At 40.0% G+C, this 23270-nt stretch overlaps 1 protein-coding gene across 5 annotated transcripts in view; it reads right to left on the bottom strand.

The window, feature by feature from the left end:
• The window catches only part of LOC132819436 (echinoderm microtubule-associated protein-like 6), a 512298-nt gene that overhangs the window by 6266 nt on the left and 482762 nt on the right, over positions 1–23270 (bottom strand). For all 5 annotated transcript variants that reach the window (XM_060830942.1, XM_060830941.1, XM_060830940.1 and 2 more), the window contains one exon: positions 8221–8324. In XM_060830942.1, the coding sequence (XP_060686925.1) occupies positions 8221–8324 (104 nt within the window). The remainder of the gene's footprint in view (positions 1–8220; positions 8325–23270) is intronic.

Genomic DNA, 23270 nt, shown 5'->3' with positions numbered 1-23270 from the left:
CAAAATTAAAGAAAGGAGAGAATAACAGGGATGAAGAATTCATATAAAGTACTAAGGCAATGAGCAATTATGTCACCTGTAAATGTAAATAAAATATTAGTTATTATATTTATATTCTATAAAGTGTCATAGTGTTAGTCACTTTCACAAGTGGCCTGAATAACTTGCATTTCTAATGTACTGCCAAATATCCCACTATAAGATGTAACTTGTAAAATTAACTTCATATTATGGACTTGATTTTACTGTCTTTCATTATGATGCTCCTCCAATTTCATTAAAGACAGACTAAAATACTTCGTAAGACGAGGCCAGGTACAAATTGTTAAACTGTTTTGTTATACAGAAAGTGAAGGACATAGAATGCAAAGTTATGATCAAAATCAGTTTAATCACCAGAACCTGACTTCATATAGTAAGGTACACAGCATACTTCCCCTGTTCATTCAGTTCTTCTACGTGACTGAAAGAAAACAGGTAAAATTTCAACTTTGCCAGCATTGTAAAATAGCAATAAAGTATCACTCATCTGTTACATATTTTGGAGGCTGCACTGTTGCATGGCAGTCAATACCTAATCGCATTAGGAGGAGGTTCTGAAAGATATGGGAAATGATTCATGTTGTCCAGGAACTTAGTGCAGATTTTGATAGCTGAGGGGCAGTGTTCTGTGGCAGGACTGGGCTGGCGGAGAACCTTTATTTTCCGGATTCCTAGTCTCAGTCCCATTCTCTTATATGCTTTGATGAATGTGTCATGATGGTTTGTACCTCAGTTTCTGAGTGTGCACACGCAAAGGTGTCATCTGTATACTGCAGCTCGATGACAGAAGTTGGGGTGGTTTTGGTTCTGGCCTGGAGGTGTTGAAGATTGAATAATTTCCTACTTATCCTGTAAGTTAGTTCTACTCCAGTGGTGAGCTTCATAGAGATGGGACTGGGTGTTACAGCAAGGAAGTTGGAGAAGTGCATTGATGTGATGGTGCAGCCTTGTTTGACCCCAGTTTGCACTCATATTGGGATTATGTTGGGTCAGAGCCTGCATGTTATCATGAAGCTGGCAGAAAATGGTGACAAATTTCTGTGGGCAGCTGAATTTAAGGAGGATATTCCACAATTCTTCATAGTTGACAGAGTCAAAGGCCTTTGTAAAATCAAAAAAGGCAATGTTTAGAAGTTGACGTTGTTCCTTGCACTTGTTTGACAGTAACACCTTGCTGTTCGGCAGGCAACTCAATATACTCCGGCTTCTTGTATAAATGCCCATAAATACTCTATTTGCCACCCCATTGATGTCCTCATTTAAGTCTTCTGCAACAGTGAATGTTGTTATTTCACTCTCCAATAAAAAATTCCTATATTTGCTTCAGACCATATATCCTAAATCTCACAAGATCCCAAATCTATGCTTGCTTCCAAATCAGATGCAGTATAGATAGTTCTTCTATAACGATAGCTGCATTCTTGTGCAATGCTGCATTATAGAAAAATTGCGCTTTAGCAGGCAGTGCTTAAAGCATTGGCAATGTAATGACGTTACAGCCAACACACGTTTTAAAAGTTCACACTTTAGACACTCAGGCACCCGGGTTTGATTCCTGCCTCGGGCGACTGTCTGTGTGGAGTTTGCATATTCTCCTTGTGTCTGCGTGGGTTTCCTCTAGGTGCTCCGGTTTCCTTCCACAATCTAAAGATGTGCAGGTCAGGTGAATTGGCCATGCTAAATTGCCCATAGTGTTGGGTGCATTAGTTAGGGGTAAACATAGGGTAGGGGAATGGGTCTATACGGATTACTCTTTGGAGGGTCGGTGTGGACTTGTTGGGCTGTGTTGTCATGGTACAAAAACAAATTCAAATGCGGCCAATCAATTTAAATTATGCCCCAGATACCAAATTCTAATCAAATTTGAATTTTACTGTTTGGAATGATATCAAGCCAATGAATGATTTGAATGTTTTGGGGTATAAAACCTAACATTTGGAACAGCTGTGGAGAACTGTCAAGAACACCAACAAATCATGAAGGGAATGGTTAGAGTAAATAGACAAAGTCTTTTCCATGGGGTAGGAGAGTCCAGAACTAGAGGATATAGGGTGAAAGGGGAAAGATATAAGAGAGATATAAAAGGTGCAACTTTTTCATGCAGAGGGTGGTATGTGTCTGGAATGAACTGCCAGAGGAAGTGGGAGAGGCTGGTACAATTGCAACATCTAAAAGGCATCTGGAGGGTATATGAATAGGAATGGTTTGGAGGAATATGGGCAGGGTGCTGGCAGGTGGGACTAGATTAGGTTGGGATATCTGGTTGGCATTAATGAGTTGGACTGAAGGATCTGTTTCCATGCTGTACATCTCTATAACTCTATGACTCCATGTATAGACTGCTAGCAGAATCATTCTCCGAAAAGTACCTGACCATAAGAAAAGTTGTGCAGCAGAAGACCAAAGAAAAGACAACCCAGGAAAATACAGTGAAAAATCTACAAAGGGGAATTGACACAGTTGACTGGTTTTGAAACGTGATTTTTTTTTGTAAATCTTAATTGGGTTTTTTTTTTAATTGGACCAGTACCGCAGAATGGGAGGTAAAAGAACGGTTTAAGAGAAAGGAGTTGTAAATAGTTGTTTAATGTTCTCTTTTGGACTTAAAGAATAAAATTGTTAGCTTTTACTTTAAATAATGAGATCTGGGATGGTTCATTGCCTCTCAAAGGTTAACAGATTACGGCGTGAGGTGAGCTTCTCTGTGTGTCGGGTTTAAATTAGCAGAGGGGTTTACCCCGTGTCGGATCAACTGGTATGAGAGGAGGGTTGGAGTGGGGATTTTAGGATCATGTCAAGGCAGCAGGTTTCTCAATACACTAGATGTCAGCATCTGGTATGCTGGGAATTGAGAACCAACATATGGAACAAATATGCCATTAGGTTCAATGTTCTCATATGTGGGGCTTAGGATCTATAGTTCTGTCTCTGTGAAGCTGTTAGAATAATTGTGGCATGAATGCCCACCCTTCTGATCTAGACTCCAGTACTGACCTTTCTGGTCTCTTGCTTATTCTCAGGTTGGTCCTGAAGGGCCTCCTACTGTCTGTCTGCTCTCCTGAGCAGAGACCATAGGCAGCTTGATGTAGAAGACATTTGAAGCAATGATGCAGGCATGCAGACAAGGTGAGTAAACCAAATTTTCAATTCTAATTGAGAATTGAAACCTTTGGTGCCCAATAAACAGAACTGTCCAATTTCAAGCCCTAAAATCTCTCAATATAATGTTTATGAGGTGCATTACAACTGTTGACAGAGGCTAATTAGTTGCTTAATATTCAAAGGATGTGAAGAAACAATGTCATTGTAGCATATTTGCACTTTAGCTACTTATTATTTCAACAACTTCCTAAAAAAAATTTGTCTTAAAACTTGTTATTCGATATTACTCTTCTCAAGTCCTTTCTTTGGAAAAGAAGTTACAAAGGATCTTGGGATGTTGTATGTGCTAAAAACATACATTCAAAATGTTATGATGTTTGACCCAGAAGCAGGAAACTCTAATTTCTTCAAAATGTCTATAGAATATGTATTTTTTAAAATAGTATTTGAAAAGGATGTTTTAGAGTTTGCATCATGTGTGAAGAGATAAATGTAATTTTCTTAGATAATAAGAAAGAATGGTTCATATGACCTGAACACCCTTTTAAGTGAAGGCAAAAGGAAGGAAGTTAAATGACTAAAGATAAAACAAAGCGACAAGTAAAGGAGCTGATGAGTGAAGACTCAGGTGCAGAACAAATCAAAGAGAATTCTTATGACAAGCAACAAGTTAATAAGAGTGAGGTTTCTACTTTGGCAGAAAAGGAGACAGGAATTCTTGAAAGTGATTTAAAATCTGGCTAAAAACTTCTGAAACATGAGAAACCTTGCAAAAAGCTTACATACAGTAAACAGTTGAGTAGTTTCCAGTGGCCAAACATAAACTGTGGTGTTATTGGTTGGTCAGTTGAAAAGTAACTCTGGAAAGCTACACAATCAGAGATTGTTGTGACCTGAGAGAGCTCAGAGAAATGTGTATTGCTGATGATAATCATACCAGTGAAAATCAAAGGTGAAAGCTGTTGTTAAGCAGGACAACTGACCTATCCTGTGTGAATGAGAAAGATCATATTGTGGAACTGTGTAGTTATGCAGTGTTGTCATATCTGTGCAGGAAATGATGCAAATACTTGTTGCACAAAATGCAATTTTGTTGTGCTGATGTTTTAAAAGTGAAATTTACCTTTTAGTCTGAAGGATCATTTAACTTCTAATTAATGTGTACTTTATTCTGCTAATTCATGTCAAAATATTATGTGTTCCCAATAATAATCCCTAAATGATGCACACTAGCCTCACCACATCATCATGCACATCTCCAACTCATTTAGAATACAGTTATTCACTTCAATTCTGTACTTTGGAATGCACTGCTGCCTTGCATTGTAATTCTGCTGCTCAGCAGGGACACATACCCATTTCATGCATTACAGCAGACAGCACCTCTATCTGTGCATACATTATTGTACTTGCAACATCACACTATTAGTGCAAAAGGAAGATAACTACGTTTTAGCAAAGTTCTGAACAGGGCACTTAATTGAAGCTGAGATCATTGTGGAAAGCATTTTACCCCGTTTTCATAAGTGTATTTCCAAATAACATCTACTGTGAGAAAGAATTGCTTGTTAGAAGAAAGTATTCAGTATCACTCAAAATACATAAGTTACTTGTATTGTTGCTCTAAGTATATATTGACTGAAGCTTTAGTTTATATAGCATACAAATGAAAAGTAAACTTTGACAGCCAGTGTGGTTCCATCACTTACCTGACCAGATTAGTTTAGCCACCTAAATGTCAGATTATCATTTGGAGAGCATTACAACCATTCTTGATGCTGTTCTTACTTGATATGGAAACTACATTTGCCTAATTTCTTTCCCACAATTTTGGAAAGGCAAATCAGGGTAAGACTGATATACTTAATGGTAAGGGCCTGGGGAATGCTGCTCAAGAAAGTGACCTTGGAGTGCAGGTTCATTGTTCCTTGAAAGCGGTGTCGCAAGTAGATGAGATAGTGAAGGCGGTGTTTGGTATACTTTTCTTTATTGGTCAGAGCATTGAGTATAGAAGTTGGGAGGTCATGCTGCGGCTGTACAGGACATTGGTTAGGCCACTTTTGGAACATTGTTTGCAATTCTGGTTTCCCTCCTATAGGGAGGAATAAAGCCCTTCATCAGGAATGAAAATAAGGCAAGATTGAAAAATTAGATTTTCAATGTAAAAAAAACTTAGATTTTGCCACCGAAGTTTGAACGGCAAAATGAGACCCTTGCTAGTGAGTGTCGAAAGGCCTACTTTCATGCATTAACAGCCCATTATTCCCTATTCTTCCCCAATTTATATGCAGTTTGCCCCACGCAGTGAGAGAAACTAGATAAAGACGATTCCTAACATGAAATTAAGAGTGCGTACCAGGAGGATGCTGATCACACTTGCTCCTTAGGGCCTCCATCTTGGCCAGCTGTCCCCAATATCTCAGGGACATGCTCCATGGATATTGAATGCCTGCAATCATTTCACGGAAGTTGACTCAGATGCACACTAGCCTCATCACATCATCATGCACATCTCCAACTCATTTAGAATACAGTTATTCACTTCAATACTGTACTTTGGAGTGCACTGCTGCCTTGCATTGTAATTCTGTTGCTCAGCAGGGACACGTACCTATTTCATGCATTACAGCAGACAGCATCTCAGGACTCTTGCTTTCTTAACAGTTGCTCACTATGTGCCTACATGGATGCTCACAGCATCTCTGCCTTGCCTCACAGTACTTCTGTTTTGCTTTGCCTTTTAGTACATGGTTGTCATGGTATGGCATCATATTACATTATATCACACTTACTGCATGTGCCAGCAACGTAGGCAGCAAACACACTAAATTATGCTTCAATCAAATAGCCATGTCTCAAAGTCTAAGGGGAGCAGTCCTGAGTAAATTCAAGGTAGTCTTTTGTCAGTTAAACGCAGTGTCAGATTTCAGTCCATAGGTTTAGACACAGTCAGCCACTTGGGGCAGTCAGAGCCGGTCCTGCAGCTCCGTTGCAACCAGTCCAGAGATTAGCAATTGGCTAGTCAGGGAATTGCACAGAGATAATTTTGGGGGGTAAGGTCAATCATCAGTTGGGGCTCTCATTGAAAATCAGTAAGGGTGGACCATGGTCAGTGCTGGGGGCCTCACCACATCATCAAGGGGCTTATCAAGGTCCGTTAGCATGGCAGGGAAGTTGGAGAGGTAAACTGTGGGGATTGGAGGCAGCATGTTGGGATGCACAGGGGACTATATTTGTCTTGGGGGAAACTCAATAAACAAGGGTGGGAGACAATAATGCATGAAGGTCATGGGACTCTCTGCTAATTTATGTCTCGCTTAAATAGTGTTGGAGATTTCTGACAGTTCCATAGTACTTACTTGGATAACAGAAAATGTTAAAACCTAGTCAGTCCCTGCAAATCACATCGTCCCCAATCCCTGACGTTCTACTGACCATAACTACACTGTAACCTGACTTATCATCCCCAATTTGACTACACCCTGAACACTCAACAACTTCCCCACCAGATTTGACTATCTCCCAGGAGACCATCCAACTGATCTCCTGTCCCATTCTAATTTCTTTTTCAACAATCTGACTACATTGCCAACCCAAATACCCTGCAACCAAACACCACCTCACTTGACCACCCCTGACCTGACCTAACCTGAGTGCACCACAAGACCAAATACCCAGCCATCCTCCTTCCCTTTACCCAGCCTATTATCCTCACTCATGTATGCATCTCACACATTTCTCACTCACTTACTCACCTTACCTACCTCAACCACCTACTTCCTCACCCATTTGTCCACTAGTTCACATCAGCCACTTGCTCAATTGCCCACATCATCCATCTATTCACCACCCATTCACTTATTCACCCGTCCATCCACTCACACAAGCACTCATCCATTCACTAACATTCTAAGACTGGACGTTTAAACTTACCATATGGTAGCTAGAATCATAAAAAGAGTGCTCCAACAGAATTTTCCAATGAATGCTGTACTGCACATTTTTATGAAAAAGCTTTGGAAGGCCACAGTAAAAATGAGTAGCACTGTTGAGTTTTGGAAAACTATGAGTGCATCAGCAATCATTGCTGCTGCTTAGCTCATCTAGACTAAGATGAATTACCACAAATCATTCCACATAAACAGAACATACCATACATGTTTGAGTTCAGGGCAACCAGAAATTGATCTGTAATCACTTCAGTTATATGTAACTTGGTCATTAAATTATTGGAATGATCCACAAATATCTTAGTTGACAAGCTTGTTAACAAACAACAACTTATGTTTACACAACTTTGGAGGAAAATGTCTTTTGGCTCTTTACACAACCAGAAGGAAAACTGAAGTTTAAGCCAAAAATTAAAAGGTAGAGTTACCAAAACTCTGATCACAGAAACATAGTTTTAAGTACGATCTTAACGAGGGAGATGAAAGTGTACTTATGAAAAGGTTTACTCAGTTAATTTCAGATTATTAGGTCTAGGTGGAAGGTTGCATTTAATCTAATAATGGCATAAAAGGAGAAGGGATCAACCAGAGGTCAGGGCAGGGAAAGGAGTGGGGCCTATAGGGTTGAATAAGATAGAGATAGAGAATGTGGTTGCCATAGAGGGATCTAAGCTGAAAATGTGTTGCTGGAAAAGCGCAGCAGGTCAGGCAGCATCCAAGGAGCAGGAGAATCGACGTTTTGGGCATGAGCCCTTCTTCAGGAATGAGGAGAATGTGCCAAGTAGGCTAAGATAAAAGGTAGGAAGGAGGGACTTGGGGGAGGAGTGTTGGAATGTTACCTATTGCATTTCCAACACCTCTCCCACAAGTTCCTCCTCCCTACCTTTTATCTTAGCCTGCTTGGCACACTTTCCTCATTCCTGAAGAAGGGCTCATGCCCGAAACATCGATTCTCCTGCTCCTTGGATGCTGCCTGACCTGCTGCGCTTTTCCAGCAACACATTTTCAGCTCTGATCTCCAGCATCTGCAGTCCTCACTTTCTCATAGGGGGATCTAAAGCAAGAATGAGAATTGAATTACTACATTGGAAAAATTACATCAATTCTCTTAATAACTTTCACCAACCTTGTCCATGATGCCCATGTGATTTTCTCAATCGATGCCTGGTCAGATAGTTGCTTGCCTGATGGAACCTCATGTATCTGACGCTTGTAGGCACCTGTAGATACCTGCACAGAGAGATGTATTTACTGAAATTACATGATTTATGTTTCAAATGAAAACGATCGAGAAAACAATCAGTGCTTTTACTGCTCTTCACTGTAACTGGAATTGCTTTGACATTCAACATTGTTTTGCATAGCACTTATGCATAATACGTTTGGTAAGAGCAGTGCTACTTCAGGAAGGTACATGGTATATATGTAGGAAAAGGTTCAGAAGCATTTTAGGTGGAAAGTAGAATAAGTATGATAAGAAACATAGTACTATAAACTGGGAAAGTTAAAAATCACACAACACCAGGTTATAGTCCAACTCATTTGGAAGCACTAGCTTTTTGAACGCTGCTCCTTCAGGTGGTTGTAGAGTATAAGATCATAGGACACAGTATTTACAGCAAATCTTTACAGTGTGATGTAACTAAAATTAGATATTGTAAAAGACCTGAATTGTTTGTTAAGTCTCTCATCTTTTAGAATGAGCATGTTGGCTTCCGTTCTTTCATATGTAAATCTCAGAACTTTCTTAATGTTACATTCTCAAGTGAACTTTAACAATATGTGTCTTGTTGGCCCAGATAATGCATGGAAGGTGTGAGGTGCCCTGTGTGAGGATGTCTGTGCCCCAATGTTCAGATTGATTCTAATCTAAAAAAGGGGATCTACAGAATCTTACATGGATTCATGCAGTTTTTCAGTAAAATAAAATGTAATTCTGTGAGTACAAATTCACCCCACAAACTGAGATGTATGTGTGTGTGGTATGAGTGTCTGTGACAGAGTATGTTTTTGTGTGTGAGTGGGAATGTTAAGGGGTACAAGTCTGTGAGAGTGTGACAGTATATGTGTGAGCATATGAGAGAGAGCTTGTGTATAAGAGAGGGTCTGCGTGAGTGTATGGAAAGAGTGTGTGTGTGTGTGTGTGTGTGTTGCAGTGGGGTCACCTGCAGTGTGACATGAACCCAATGACCCCCAACCCAAGGTTGAGGCCATCCCCAGATATGAACTTGGCTATCGGCCACTTCGCATTGTTGCCTGTCCCAAAGTCTGCCTTGGAGGATGGTCACCCAAAGGTAGGAGGTCAAATGTCCTGGACTGCTGAAGTGTTCTCTGACTGGGAGGGAACATTCCTGTTTGTTGATTGCTGTGCGCAGCCTCTGCTTGGTCTCACCAATGTACCATGCCTCAGGGCATCCTTGTCTACAGCATACGAGATAGACAACGTTGGCTGAGTCACATGAGTACCTGTCACGTACATGTCTTTCAGTGTCCACTATGACAAGGTTGTACGGTGTTGTCCTGACAGCTGGGCAGTTTGCTGTGAACAATGATCAGTTTGAGGTTTGGTGGTTGTTTAAAGGTGAGAAGTGGAGGCGTGGGGGAGGTCTTGGCGAGGTACTCATCCTCATTGATAATGTTTTGCAGGCTGCGAAGAACATGGCATTGTTCTTCGGCCTCTGGGAAGTACTGGAAAATGAAAGGTTGCAGCTCGTGTCTGTTTCCTGAGGAAGTTATTACGGTTTCTCGCTGCGGCAAGTCGGAACTGGCGATTGATAAGTTGAGCATTGGACCCCGTTCTTATGAAGGCATCCTTGAGTACTTTCAACTGCCTGTCATGTTCCTCCGCATCTGAACAGATCCTGTGGATGCATAAGGCTTATCCGTAGGGGATGACTATTTTAATATGTTTCAGGTGAAAGCTGGAGAAGTGTAGCATTATGAGATTACCTGTGGGTTTGCGGTAGAGTGAGGTGCTGAGGTGCCCATCCTTGATGGAGATGCATGTGTCCAAGAATGAATCAGATTTTAGAGAGCAGTCTATGGTGAATTTGATGGTGGGATTAAACTTGTTGATGCCACTGTGTAGTTTTTTCAGTGACTCCTCACCATGGGTCCAGAGGAAGAAAATGTCGTCAATATACCTGGTGTATAGTGTTGGTTGGAAGTCCTGCATAGAGAAGAAGTCTTGTTCGAACCTGTGCATGAAAATGTTGGCATATTGCGGTGCAAATTTGGTCTCCGTGGCTGTTCCATGTGTCTGAACGAAGAACCGATTGCCAAAGATGAAAATGTTGTGGTTGAGGATAAAGTGGATGAGTTGTAGGATGGTGCTCAGAGATTGGCAGTTGTTGGTGTTGAGTACCAAGGCTGTTGCCGCGATACCGTCATTGTGGGGGATGCTGATGTAGAGTGCTGAAGTGACAAGGAATGTTCCCAGTTCGACTGGTCCGTGGGTGCTGAGTTATGATAGAAGCTGTGGGTCCCCTGTACAATGGGTTTCAAGTTGCCTTCAACATAGCCAGAGAGGTTCTCCCACAGGGTCCCAATGCCTGATATGGTGGGACATCCTGGTGTATTGGCTTTGTGTATCTTTGGAAGGCAGTAAAGGTCTCCTACGCGAGAAGTACGTGGAATGAGGGTGCATAGAGAACTTTGAAGAACTGGATCCAAAGTTCTGATCCATGTGTTTAGTTCACAGGTGTGCTGTTTGGTCAAATTGCCTGTAGTTGTTCAGTTGTCAGTACACTTCTTTGCAGTAATCTGTTCTATTCTGAATGACAACAGCTCCTTTTTTATCTGCTGATTTGATGACAATGTTGTGATTAGTTTTGAGAGCATGGATGGCATTGCATTGTGATTGGGTGATGTTTTGCTCTACTTTGTGGGTGCAGTTGATGAATCTGGCATTTATATACTTTCTGGCGGTTTGAGCATACAAGTCAAGCCCAGGGCAGCACATCCAAGTTGACTCCTTCTTTGGTTGCCCCTCTATGGATCCCTGTGATGACTGTTTTGGTTCCTCATTGGGATTACCAGAGTCTCATTTGTCTGATGAATTCCTCGGTGTCTGCTACATGACGCAAGGGGTCAATTTTGATGGTGGGTCAGAAATTGAGATCCATCTAAGAACTTCAATCTCGTCCGGTTGGAGGGTGTGGTCCGACAAGTTGACAATCAACTTCCCTGTAGTGATAGCACTATCCACTGTGGTTCCTGGGTGGGCTGGGCTACTGTTGGTGATGATGCCGTTTCTCCAGTTTCTTGTTCTTTATGTGCATGTACGTAGTGTAGTTTTGTCAGCTTATCAGTTTGGCAATGTACCATAGCTGTACTGCTGTATCCTGGGTGCAGGCTGAGATGTGGACTTCATCTTAATTTCAAGGTTGTGGCGTCTACTGTAGAGTTGGTGCACAAGATGATTGAGGAGTTTGCACGAGGTGCAGTGGCAAAGTCTCTCTGTGTAGTCTGTGTTTTAGGTTGACTTGAGTGGGTTCGTGATCCAAAATCCTTTTGGGATCTTTCTTGCATTTCTGTAGAAACTTGATGTATGTGTTGATATGCACGATCTTCTTGGAGATCCTGTCCACTTTGAGCTGGCAGTTAGTGGTGTCGATGGTAATCATTATTTGGAGATGCCGATGTTGGATGGGGGTGTACAAAGTTAAAAATCACACATCAGGTTATTTGGAAACACTAGCTTTCAGAGTGCTGCTCCTTCATCAGGTAGTTGTTGAGTGTAAGATCGTAGAACACAAAATTTATAGCAAAAGTTTACAATGTGATGTAACTGAAATTGTATATGGAAAAAGACCTGGATTGTTTGTTAAGTGTCTCATCTTTTGAAATGGGCATGTTGGTTTCAGTTCTTTAAAACGTACATCCCAGAACTTTCTTAAAGTTACATTCTCAAGTGAACTTTAACAATAGGTGCCATGTTGGCCTTGATAATGTGAGGTGCCCTGTGTGAGGCTGTCTGTGCCCCAATATTCAGACTGATTCCATTCTTTAAAAAGCATTTACAGAATCTTACATGGATTCATGCAGTTTTTCAGCTAAACATAACGTAATTCTACAAGTCCAAATTCACTCCGCAAACTTAGATGTGTGTGCATGTAAACGCACGTGTGGGGTATGAGTGTCTGTGAGAGTGTCTGTGCATGTGTATGTGTGAGAGTGTAAACGGGTACAAGTCTGTGAGAGGGTGCGTGTGTGAGTGTGCAAGTGTGTGTGTGCGCCGATGTGAGAGAGCTTGTGTATGAAAGAGGGGGTGTGTGTGTGTGTGTGTGTGTGTGTGTGTGTGTGTGTGTGTGTGTGTGTGTGTGTCTGTGTGAGCAAAGTTCGGTACCCATGGGGATGGCCTCCACCGGGACCTTGGGTTCATGTCACACTATAGGTGACTCCACTGCCCTACACACACACACAGATACAGACCCTCTTTCATACACCCTCTCATCCGCGCACACACACACTTCCACACTCACACACGCACCCTCTCACAAACTTTTACCCGTTTACACTCACACTCACAGACAGACACATACTCACAGATAGACACGCTGACACACACACACTCCTATAGACCTATACACTCTTGCATACATGGGAGGGTGGGGTGGGGGCAGTGTTGGGGAGTGGGCCAATGGAGGTATTGGGGGTTGGGCGGAGAAAGGTATTGAGAATGGGTGGAGGGAGGTATTAGGGGGCAGGCGAAATATTGGGGCAGACAGAGGGAGATATTGGGGGGCAGGCGGAGAGAGGTTTTGGGGTCTGGCGGTGGGAGGTATTGGGGTCTGGCGGACAGAGGTATTGGGCCAGACAGAGGGAGGCATTGGAGGGCAGGCGGAGAGAGGCCTTGGGGTCTGGCAGAGGGAGGTATTGGGGGTCAGGCGGAGAGAGGTCTTGGGGTCTGGCAGAGGGAGGTATTAGGCGCAGGCGGAGGGAGGTATTGGGGTGCAGGGAGAGGGAGGTATTCGGGTGGGCAGGTGGTAGTGTTGGATGGGAATTTGGGGGCGGGCGGGGGACAGGCGCAGTGTTGGATGAGATTGGGAGTGGACGGGATTGGGAGCAGACGGGGTTGGGGGGAGGGGGCGGGGCTTTGCGCATAGTGTGCTGCAGTCTCCTGAACAGGGAGTAGACTTAATTAAAAACTCCTGAACCCCAGAGGAAAGGCATTGAATCGATTAACCGAATAATCAATTATCTGAATGAAATAGTGCTTGCACATCTCATTCGGATAATCAAGGTTCCTCTGTACACTCAAACTCACACATACACATACTCTCTCACAGATACTCATGCCCCCTCATACACACACACCCACATACATACACACACATCTCAGTTTATGGGGTGAATTTGTATTTGCAGAATTACATTTTATTTTGTTGTAAAACTGCATGAATCCATGTAAGAATCTGTAAATCCCTTTTTTAGATTAGAATCAGTCTGAACATTGGGGCACAGACAGCCTCATGCAAGTTACCTCACACCTTCAATGCATTATCTGGGCCAACATGGCACCTATTGTTAATATTCACTTGAGAATGCAACTTTAAGAAAGTTCTGGGATTTACCTGTGAAAGAACTGGAACCAAAATGCTCATTCTAAAAGATGAAAGACTTAACAAACAATTCAGGTCTTTTACAATACATAATTTCAGTTACACCACATTGTAAACTTTTGCTATAAATACTGTGTCCTACGATCTTATATTCCAGAACCACCTGATGAAGGAATAGCGCTCCAAAAGCTAGTGCATTCAAATAAACCTGTTGGACTATAACCTGGTGTTGTGTGATTTTTAAATTTTGTACACCCCAGTTCAACACCGGCACCTCCAAATCATAAACTGGGAAGATGGATTTTCAGAAGATAAGGGGAGCAGTTCTTCAAAATAAAGTAGTTTCTTTAGCTTGTATTACACTGCAGTCACTAACAACTGTGAGTACGGATAATTACAGATAGAATGTACTCTAACATGAGACCTCTAATTCTCTAGATTCCAGAAAGGCGCCAAATATTGCCAATGTAACAGCACTATGAAACAGGAAACTATAACTTAGCCTAACACCGTTCTTCAGGAAATGTTATAGACCAGACCAAACCACCTCAAAATATATTTAAAAGATAGTCTAGACCCCAACTTTTCCTTATGTTTAAAGGCAAGTGTAAGGCATTGTGTTCCAGATGCAACTTGATTGGTCAAACTACCAGGCTTGAAGCAAAACACACTATTTGTGCACTATAGTTACAATACAAATGAAATAAATAAGAATTAGAATAACAACTCCACTGGAAAGCTTAACAGAATAATACATTATTTAATTACTAAACAGCAACTGTTCCAATAGAGTAACATCCCATAAATATGCCTTTAGCAAAGGCAAATTCATTAAATGTCTCACATGCAATTCTAACAGCAGGAAGAGAACCCAAACTTTTCACTGTGGCAGAGAAGAAGCTTCCATATCCTTTCAGACCCCAGCAAGTACTGAAAGTTAAATTAAAATCCTACGGGAGCTTGATCCCATCTTTTCATGTTGCTTCTGTTGTTCCAAGTTTTAAAAAAAGCCGAAGCCTTACAAGCTACTTATTTTATCAGATTGGAATGTTCACTCAGCACCTCTGTCTCAACCTCTCTTCATTAAAAAAAAGGAAAAAATACACCTCTTAATGTCATAGTATCATCACAGGAAAGTACAAATCTATTATTAAGGAAGTACCAACAGGACATTTGGAGTATCATAACACAATAAGGCAGACTCAACACTTCTGCAAAAGGGATTTTTTGTTGTTCTTCCATGAAATATTGATGTTGCTGGCTGTTCCAGCTCTTATTAACAATCCCAAATTGCTCTGGAGGGTGGTGGTAAGTTGCCATCTTGAACCACTACACTGGCACTTACCCAACAATGTGGAAAATTGCTCAGTCATGCCATATGCCTACAAATTCAACCCACCATTTACTGCATTATCATTCTAGTCTTGATCATCAGCAAGGTGATGGAAGGAGTCATTCACAGTGCTATCAATTGGCACTTTCAAAGGAATAACTTGCTCACAGATGTTCGGCTTGGTTTCTGCAAAAGCCACTTAGATCCTGACTTCATTACAGCCTTGGTCCAAACATGGATTTAAAAAAATCCAGTGGAATGGGCATAGGGTTTTGCAGCAAAGATAGTTGAGGAAAAATTGCAGACATTTAAGAAAATAGTCCACTGCTTACAGCAAAGACGTAGACAAGTGAGGATGAAGGATTCTAGGAGGAAGATGAGCCAACCATGCTTAACCAGAGAAGTTATGGATAGCATCAGATTGAAAGAAAAAAGACTTATAATGTGGAAAATTCTAATGGTAAGCCAGAAAATTGGGAATGTTTTTAAAAAATCAACAAACAACAACCAAAAGACAAGAGGGAGAAAATAAACTTTGAGGGTAAACTTAGAAACAATATTAAAATGGATAGCAAGAGCTTCCGTCAATATATATAAAGGAAGAGAGAATCCAAACAAGTATAGGCCTCTTAGAGAATGAGGCTGGGGAAATAATAATGGGGAATCAAGGATAGTAAAAGGGAGAAGGGGGAGAGGAAATAAATACACAAACTATCACAAGAGAAAAGGCACTAAGGAAACTAATAGGCTAAAGACTGGTAAGTCCCATGGATCTGATGAAATGCATCCTAGGATTTTAAAGGAAGTAGCTACAGAGATGGTGGATGCACTGGTAGTAATTTTCCAGGAATCCTTAGATCCTGGAAAAGTTCCAGAGGATTGGAGATCTGCCAAAGGTATACATTTATTTAAAAATGGAAGCAGTTAAAAAATAGGTAACTATAGGTCAGTTATTGTTATTGGGAAATTATTAGACTATTATAAAGGACATCTGTTATTGGGAAATTATTGGACTATTATAAAGGACAGAATAACAAAGTATTTAGAAATACATCAAATGATTAAGCAGAGTCAGCCTGGCTTCATGAAGGGGAAATCATGGCTGATTTATTTACTATAATTATTTGAGGAGCTAACTCTCAGGTTAGATAAAGGGGAAGCAGTGAATCTAATAATTCAGATCTTCAGAAGGTGTTTGATAAGGTACTGCAAATTAGACTACTTAATATGATAAAAACACATGGTGTTGGAGGTAGTATATTAGCATGAGGCATGTGTCAGGTCACGGGGAGGTTATGAATTCTTGCCATGATTTTTGTTTGAGTAGGTGAATGGAAGGGCATTGTGTGAGACTAGTAATTGATTTGTAATGATATAGCATTTGAAGATGCAGCCTTTGACTTGTGTGATTAATGAAACTTACTTGAGACTTGTTTATATTGACAATAATGGCTATCTGTTCTAACTATCATCTCAATTTCTGTTCAGCTGGCCCACAATAGGAAAAGAACATCTCTTCTCTTGCTAAACTTCAAAGCTAAAGAGAACCTTGGACCAAGCTCTTTGCTCAGATGAGCCATTTTCATTTTTCTTCTGGCTCAAATACTCTTTCACTGACATTTCTAGCATCCGTAGCCACCAAAATGCATCTCCCCACAGAAGAGCACACTTTGTCCTGAGCAGTATGCAATTATCATTTAAATCGACAAAAGGAACAAAGTTTGCAGGCTGCCAGTTGCATAATGAACAGGCATGTGTTAATTGCACATTTTAATCCCCATGCCCAGTATCATGCCCTTTTCAACATATTTCTCAATAGAAAAGATTCCACAAAGACAACATTCAGCTAAAGTATCTTCAGCTAAAGTTTTCATTCAATTTTGAAACTTAGAATAGAAGTTTACAATGCATAGCAAGCTCTAAAAATAATTAAAAAAAAGCAATTCTGGGTTAATAAATACTTATTTCGAAACTTACCACTGAAGGTCAGCTTGATGAAAATGAAATTCAGTCTTCAGGAAGAAGCATCAAAGCTGCCTGACTTTCAGCACAAAATACATTATATAGCAACGTAAATCACAAGCTGACACGAATTCTATTTTACTCTAAACTGTATTTCTCTTTCTCTCTGAGTTTGCATTGCTCACTCTTTTCCTCCCCAGTTTATGTTAGTCTTTCTTGCTCTCCCTATTTTATACTTCCTTCTCTTCCTCTGTTCCTTCATTATGTTTCTCTCTCCTTCCCTGCTTGTGCTGGTTTTTATATTTTCTCCCTTTCCATTTTTTGATGCTATTTCTCCCTTTTTTCAGCTTTAAAAATCACACGACACCGGGTTATAGTCCAACAGGTTTAATTGGAAGCACACTAGCTTTCGGAGTGATGCTCCTTCATCAGGTGATGGTGGAGGACTTGATCGTAACAAAGAATTTATAGCAAAAATTTACAGTGTGATGTAACTGAAATTATACATTGAAAAATTGATTGTCTGTTAAGCCTTTCATCTGTTAGAATACAGTGATAGTTTCACTTCTTTCACGTGTAAATCATAAAACCTTTTTTTTAAAGTTGCATTCTCGGGTTAGCTGTTAACCTGGGCATTGATTAGATTAGATTACTTACAGTGCGGAAACAGGCCCTTCGGCCCAACAAGTCCACACCGACCTGCCGAAGCGCACCCACCCAGACCCACTCCCCTACATTTACCCCTGCACCTAACACTATGGGCAATTTAGCGTGGCCAATTCACCTAACCTGCACATTTTTGGACTGTGGGAGGAAACTGGAGCACCCGGAGGAAACCCACGCAGACACGGGGAGAATGTACAAACTCCACACAGTCAGTTGCCTGAGGCGGGAATTGAACCCGGGTCTCTGGTGCTGTGAGGCAGCAGTGCTAACCACTGTGCCACCGTGCTGCCCAATTGCAATATAGTTGCAAGCACATCAGCAGGATACTGATTTATCCTGTGTTGGCAGCTGTAATTCTCAGATGTCCAACTGTCTACGACAGTGGTCTCCCACTTGTAAACCAATGGGAAACATATTTCATGTAATCAGGTTGTCACTTTGTATGTAAAACAATAGATTTATAATTCTAAATTCGACATAGATTAATTAGGGAAAGCCGATTTGGATTTGTTAAAGACTAATAGTCTCTAAATAATCATTAGGAAACAAATGGTTGATGAGAGTAATGAGAATAATGTGATGTCATTGGTTGCCAAAAGGTGTTTGATAATACACTTGTCATCAAAGTTGAAGCTGAAGGCATAAAAAAGGTGGCAGTGTGGGGTAACAGGAAACAGAGTAGTACAGGTACACAATCCTTTATCTGAAAAGCTCTGAAATGAGAAGCTATTCTCTTGAAGCCTTTTCTGTATAAGTGACATGGCAGTGTGGTCCAACACTGGCAAGCGTCAATTGTGTCTCAGCGTTCGAACTAGTCACACATGGGTCTGCTGTTCAGTAATTGTTTTTTACTTCACTGTGAAAATGTCATTTATTCTGAAAACCAAAAAACAACTGGCCCTAATGATTTTGGATAAAGGATTGTGTACCTGTACTGAAAAATTATATTAAGGGAGGATAGAAAGAGTGGCAGATATAGGATCACTGATTTTCTTGATCTATATTAATGACCTAGATTGGAGTCTGCAGAACACAATTTCCAAATCTGCGAATGACACAAAACTTGGAAGTATTGTGAGGTGTGAGGGTAGACTTCAAGAGGGAACAGGTGGATGCAGAAAAGTATGAAGTGATAAATTTTACTAGGATGAAGGAGGAAAGTCAAAACATAATGAAAACATTATTCTGCAGCTGGTGCTGGAAGAGATCCTATGTACATATATACACAAATGGTTGGAAATAGCAAGGCAAGTTGCTAAAGTGGTTGAAGGGCATATGGAATTGTAGGCAATAGAGACGTGAAGTACAAAAGTGAATCAATTATTCAGACCATTTGTGAAGTTCTGGTTTAGTCTCAACTAAATCCAGTTTATTGTATTCAAATTTGGGCATCACGCTTTTACGATGTGAAGACTTTAGAGTATGTGCAGAGGAGATTTCCAAAATATAGTTCAGGGATGAGGGACATTGGTTACCTGAATGCTGTTAAGAAGCTTAGTCCATTCTTTCTATAGAAGGAAACCCGGGTGCTCCGGTTTCCTCCCATAATCCAAAAATGTGCAGGTTAGGTGAATTGGCCATGCTAAATTGCCTGAAGTATTAGGTGAAGGGGTAAATGTAGGGGAATGGGTCTGAGTGGGTTGACCTTCGAAGGGTCGGTGTGGACTTGTTGGGCCAAAGGGTCTGTTTCCACACTGTAAGTAATCTAAGTGAAAAAGAGAAATTGATTGGGGGATTTGATAGAAGAGTTCAAAGTTATCGGGGATATGGACACATTTAGTTAAAGTAACGAACAAAAGAAACAATAGCACCTCAAGAAAAAGATACATAGTGACTGATTAAGTTTTGGAGTGTACTACTTGTGAGTGTGATGGAGACAGATACAACTGGGCGTTCAAACAACATTTGATATGCCACCTGAAGAGAAAGAGAAAAACAATACAAACCTATGGGGAAAGAGTGAGGGAGTGGAACTAGGTAAGCTGCTCTTTCAGGGACTATGCACTGATAGCAGGCTAAATGGCATCCTTTTATGCTGTAACTGTGCTATGATTGTAAATGAAAAACATTAATACAAGATGTTACTTTATTTGAGGTTTCACTATCAAATGTACTCCAGCAATTTAATAATAGGCTTTGTTATAATCCCATGTGATGGTAATGCTGACAAGTCAGATTCCAGAGTGAAAGCGGGCTTGATAGATCATATGTTTAATTTTTGCCATTGGTTACCATGATGGGCTGTCACCAGACATATAAAAATGAAGCTGGAAAGGTTATTTAACAAAAGAACACAAATGTTTTACACAAGAATAAAAACAAATTTTCTTTACATGTATATAGTTCAGAAAGGTTTTAACATAAACAGCAAAACAAAGAATCAACTTATTTGCCAAGACTCTCCTTTACAGATACTCAATCTCAGAGAAATAACAACTCTTTAATTTCTTACTTAACTGACTCTTCTTGGATTGCTGCAACAATTTTATAATTTCTTTCAGAGTCTGTTTTTATCATTCAGATAGCTGAAATGTCTTTTCAGTTCCAATAATTTGAAGATGCCGATACAAAGTCTCATAGCTGGCAGTTTCACAAACCAACATCATGTTGCTGGAGTCTGGTTCCTCTGAACTGAAACCTTGCTTCTCATGCTAGGAGGAAACAGTTCTCCCTTCTAAACTGATTTCCTGATTCTTCCAAACTGAAGTCAAAAGCTAACTAATCACCTTTGGTCTGTTTTCTTTGTTGTAAACCCAGCAGCATAGAAATTCCATCATTTAATGCTTCAGACTGGATCACATGGTTCTTGGAAATGATATGTTTAAATTATTTTGATTGAAAAAAAAATCTCTATAGAACTGACAAAAATCCATCTGCCTCTATTTTAAAAATCCAAATCCTAAATGATAATATATTGCATTAATATTTTGTCACAGTATTGAATAAGCAGAATCCTATTAATGCACAAACCCTCACAAATCTATGCACTCTATCACTGCTATAATCATCCTGTTATAACCTCATAGGGATTAAAAACTTTTATGGAGAAATTCAAAATTCTAGTTAATATCTGAAAGAAGCACATTTCAAAACTTAACAGATGACTAAAAGCACTGTTGCCTAAACATCTCTCTTTTATATTTATCGCACATTGCAATCTCCGTAAATTACAGTCCTTAATTATATGCCTGCTACACTGAGTAGAAACCGAGTAATATTTTCTAAGCACTTTTTCAGCTTCCAAAGAATTTCTTAAATCCATCACCAGCATTAAATCCCATTCTGTTGATTATTCTGTCCCCAGACCATGCTGGGATCAGTTTCCTCAGAAGGCTGCAGGATGTAATGATTTGACTAGAGAGCATCATCCTTCTGTATTTGATTACATGCAAGGCCAAGAAGTCTCTTTTTCCTATTGAACATTCAGATCTGGTGTCTATCTGAGATAGCCATTGATTTTCAGGAAAACCTGAAACTTGATCTCAAAAATGGCTGCCTTAGCTCTCTTCCTCGGGTCAGGGTGAAATACATAAACCATGCATCCAGGTAGAAATATTAATTAGCTATCTTTAGCCATGACTCTCTTTGATTTTAGAAATAAATGCACAGCTTGCAGAATAACTGTTTACAACCTGGTACATTCAGCACATTTATAGAACTTGGGCTGTACCCAAGGTAAATTCTTGCCACCATTGCCTCCAAGCATAAAAACCTTGCGCCTCAGTAAAACAATCTTTGCCTTCCTATGATTTCTAACAATCAAACTCCCCTCAGGAAGACTGCAGAACAGATTGATTTACTCTAAATTTGAAGCTACATGCCCAGAAATAAAACTTTTGTAAACCTCATAATTGTAATAATGAAATAACAACAATTTCGGCCACTAGTTTCAATTTCTACTCTTTGATTAATTTTTAAGGAATGAACATTACATCTGCAATTTCATTGCACAATAGAATTCAAGAACTGGTAATATATGTACCAGAGTGATCAATATTAACTGCCCAGATTTGCAGGCGTCCAAAACTTCTCTCCCACATTTTTACAGCAAATTCTGATTTAAATAATGGCAGATGACAAATATAAAACTGTTAAAATGAAATTTAGGTAAATTGATCAAATGATTTCTTGCCATCAGAAAGTTGACAAGTACTATCCTGCATACTTTTAGTTGAATCAGGAAATGTACTCAAATAATCTAATGAAGGAAATTAAATTGATGAAAGAAAACTCCTAAATGGAACTCCCTTCTCTTCCCAGTAAATTCCACAGAGAATAGCACAGTACTCTGCACATTACAGACTTTTATGGCTGTTCATCCATACTTAAAATACAGGGTTTGATGAACTGTGAGATTTATATAGTTTGGAATAAGAGTGTTTTCAGTGAGGATTTGATTCCCAGCAGTCAGATTACTCAGTTACTTTACCATTTCCAAATGAGTGGTGATCATCTGCATGGTAGAAGGAAAATATGAACACTTTTTAGGATTAGAAGACTCAAAGAAACAAGTTGTTGTTTCCAATACAATATGAAATTTGTCATTGAGCAGGTGATGAATGTGTCTAATATTGAACATGATAAAGAATGCATTAAACATAGAATTTTCAGCAAGAAGTCAAAATTGGATCTCTGTCTGCTTAAGGATGCCATTAATTCTGCTTTGTACTTCAAAAGTGCTGAGTAACTAGATATTAAAAACCTTGGTCATGTAAAACTTCATGAATTACTCATGGAAGTAACTAAGGAAAATGAATCATCTGAAAATTTGTTGTTTCTTTTTTATGATGGAGGACAGAATACAATGCTACTGTGCTCTGATTGTGTTTCCAAGTGTACTGATGCCATTACTAGATCTTTGACAAGGCTATGTTCTCGCAAAATTCTTTTGGACTTGAACTACAGCTAAGACAGACATGAGCAATGAAGCAGTTTGTGGCACTATTTATTGGAAGGAAGCAAGAACTGTATCTTGCCTGGAAAAAACAACGTCATTGTTTTGTTGAACATGCTTTTATAGAAATGATTGCTGTATCATTCATTGTATATTTAATGTTAACATATTAATATAGCTAATAAGATTTAGATTTAATACTAAAATAATTTTGATGAAAATGTGTTTTTCTTTGGGTGAAGGTGTGATAAAAGTTTGAGTATGTATTTTATATGTATTTTGGCATTGTTTGCTGTAAGTTTGGACTTTTGGAGCTCTTTGTTAAGCATGTGAATTTGTAAGTTTGGAGTTGCTAATTGGCTTTTGAGATAAAAGCTATAATATAGATGATTCCAAGCAATGACCGAAGGGTCTATTTCCATGTTGTATGACTGTATGACTATATGAGAGGATAGAATCATAAAATCATGGAATCCCTACAGTATGGAAGCAGGCTATTTGGCCCTATAAGTCTGCACAACCATCCAAGCAGAATCACACCAGACCCATCTCCCTATCCTATCCCTGTAACTCTGCATTTCCCATGGCTAATTCACCTACCCTGCACATTCATAGACAGGATTGCCAAATTAGCATGGCCAAGCCACCTAACTGCACATCTGAAGTTACCCTGATATCCTAAAGAATTGCTCAAAGGGCTTAGGGAGAGAACTTTCCAGATTGATTCAGTATAGGGTGGGAAGGCATTTCAGAGAGAA

This window comes from Hemiscyllium ocellatum, chromosome 10 (genome assembly GCF_020745735.1).
Source record: "Hemiscyllium ocellatum isolate sHemOce1 chromosome 10, sHemOce1.pat.X.cur, whole genome shotgun sequence".
Lineage (NCBI taxonomy): Eukaryota > Metazoa > Chordata > Chondrichthyes > Orectolobiformes > Hemiscylliidae > Hemiscyllium > Hemiscyllium ocellatum.
Note: the sequence above shows the minus strand (reverse complement) of the source record. Positions and strands in the feature narration are given on the sequence as shown.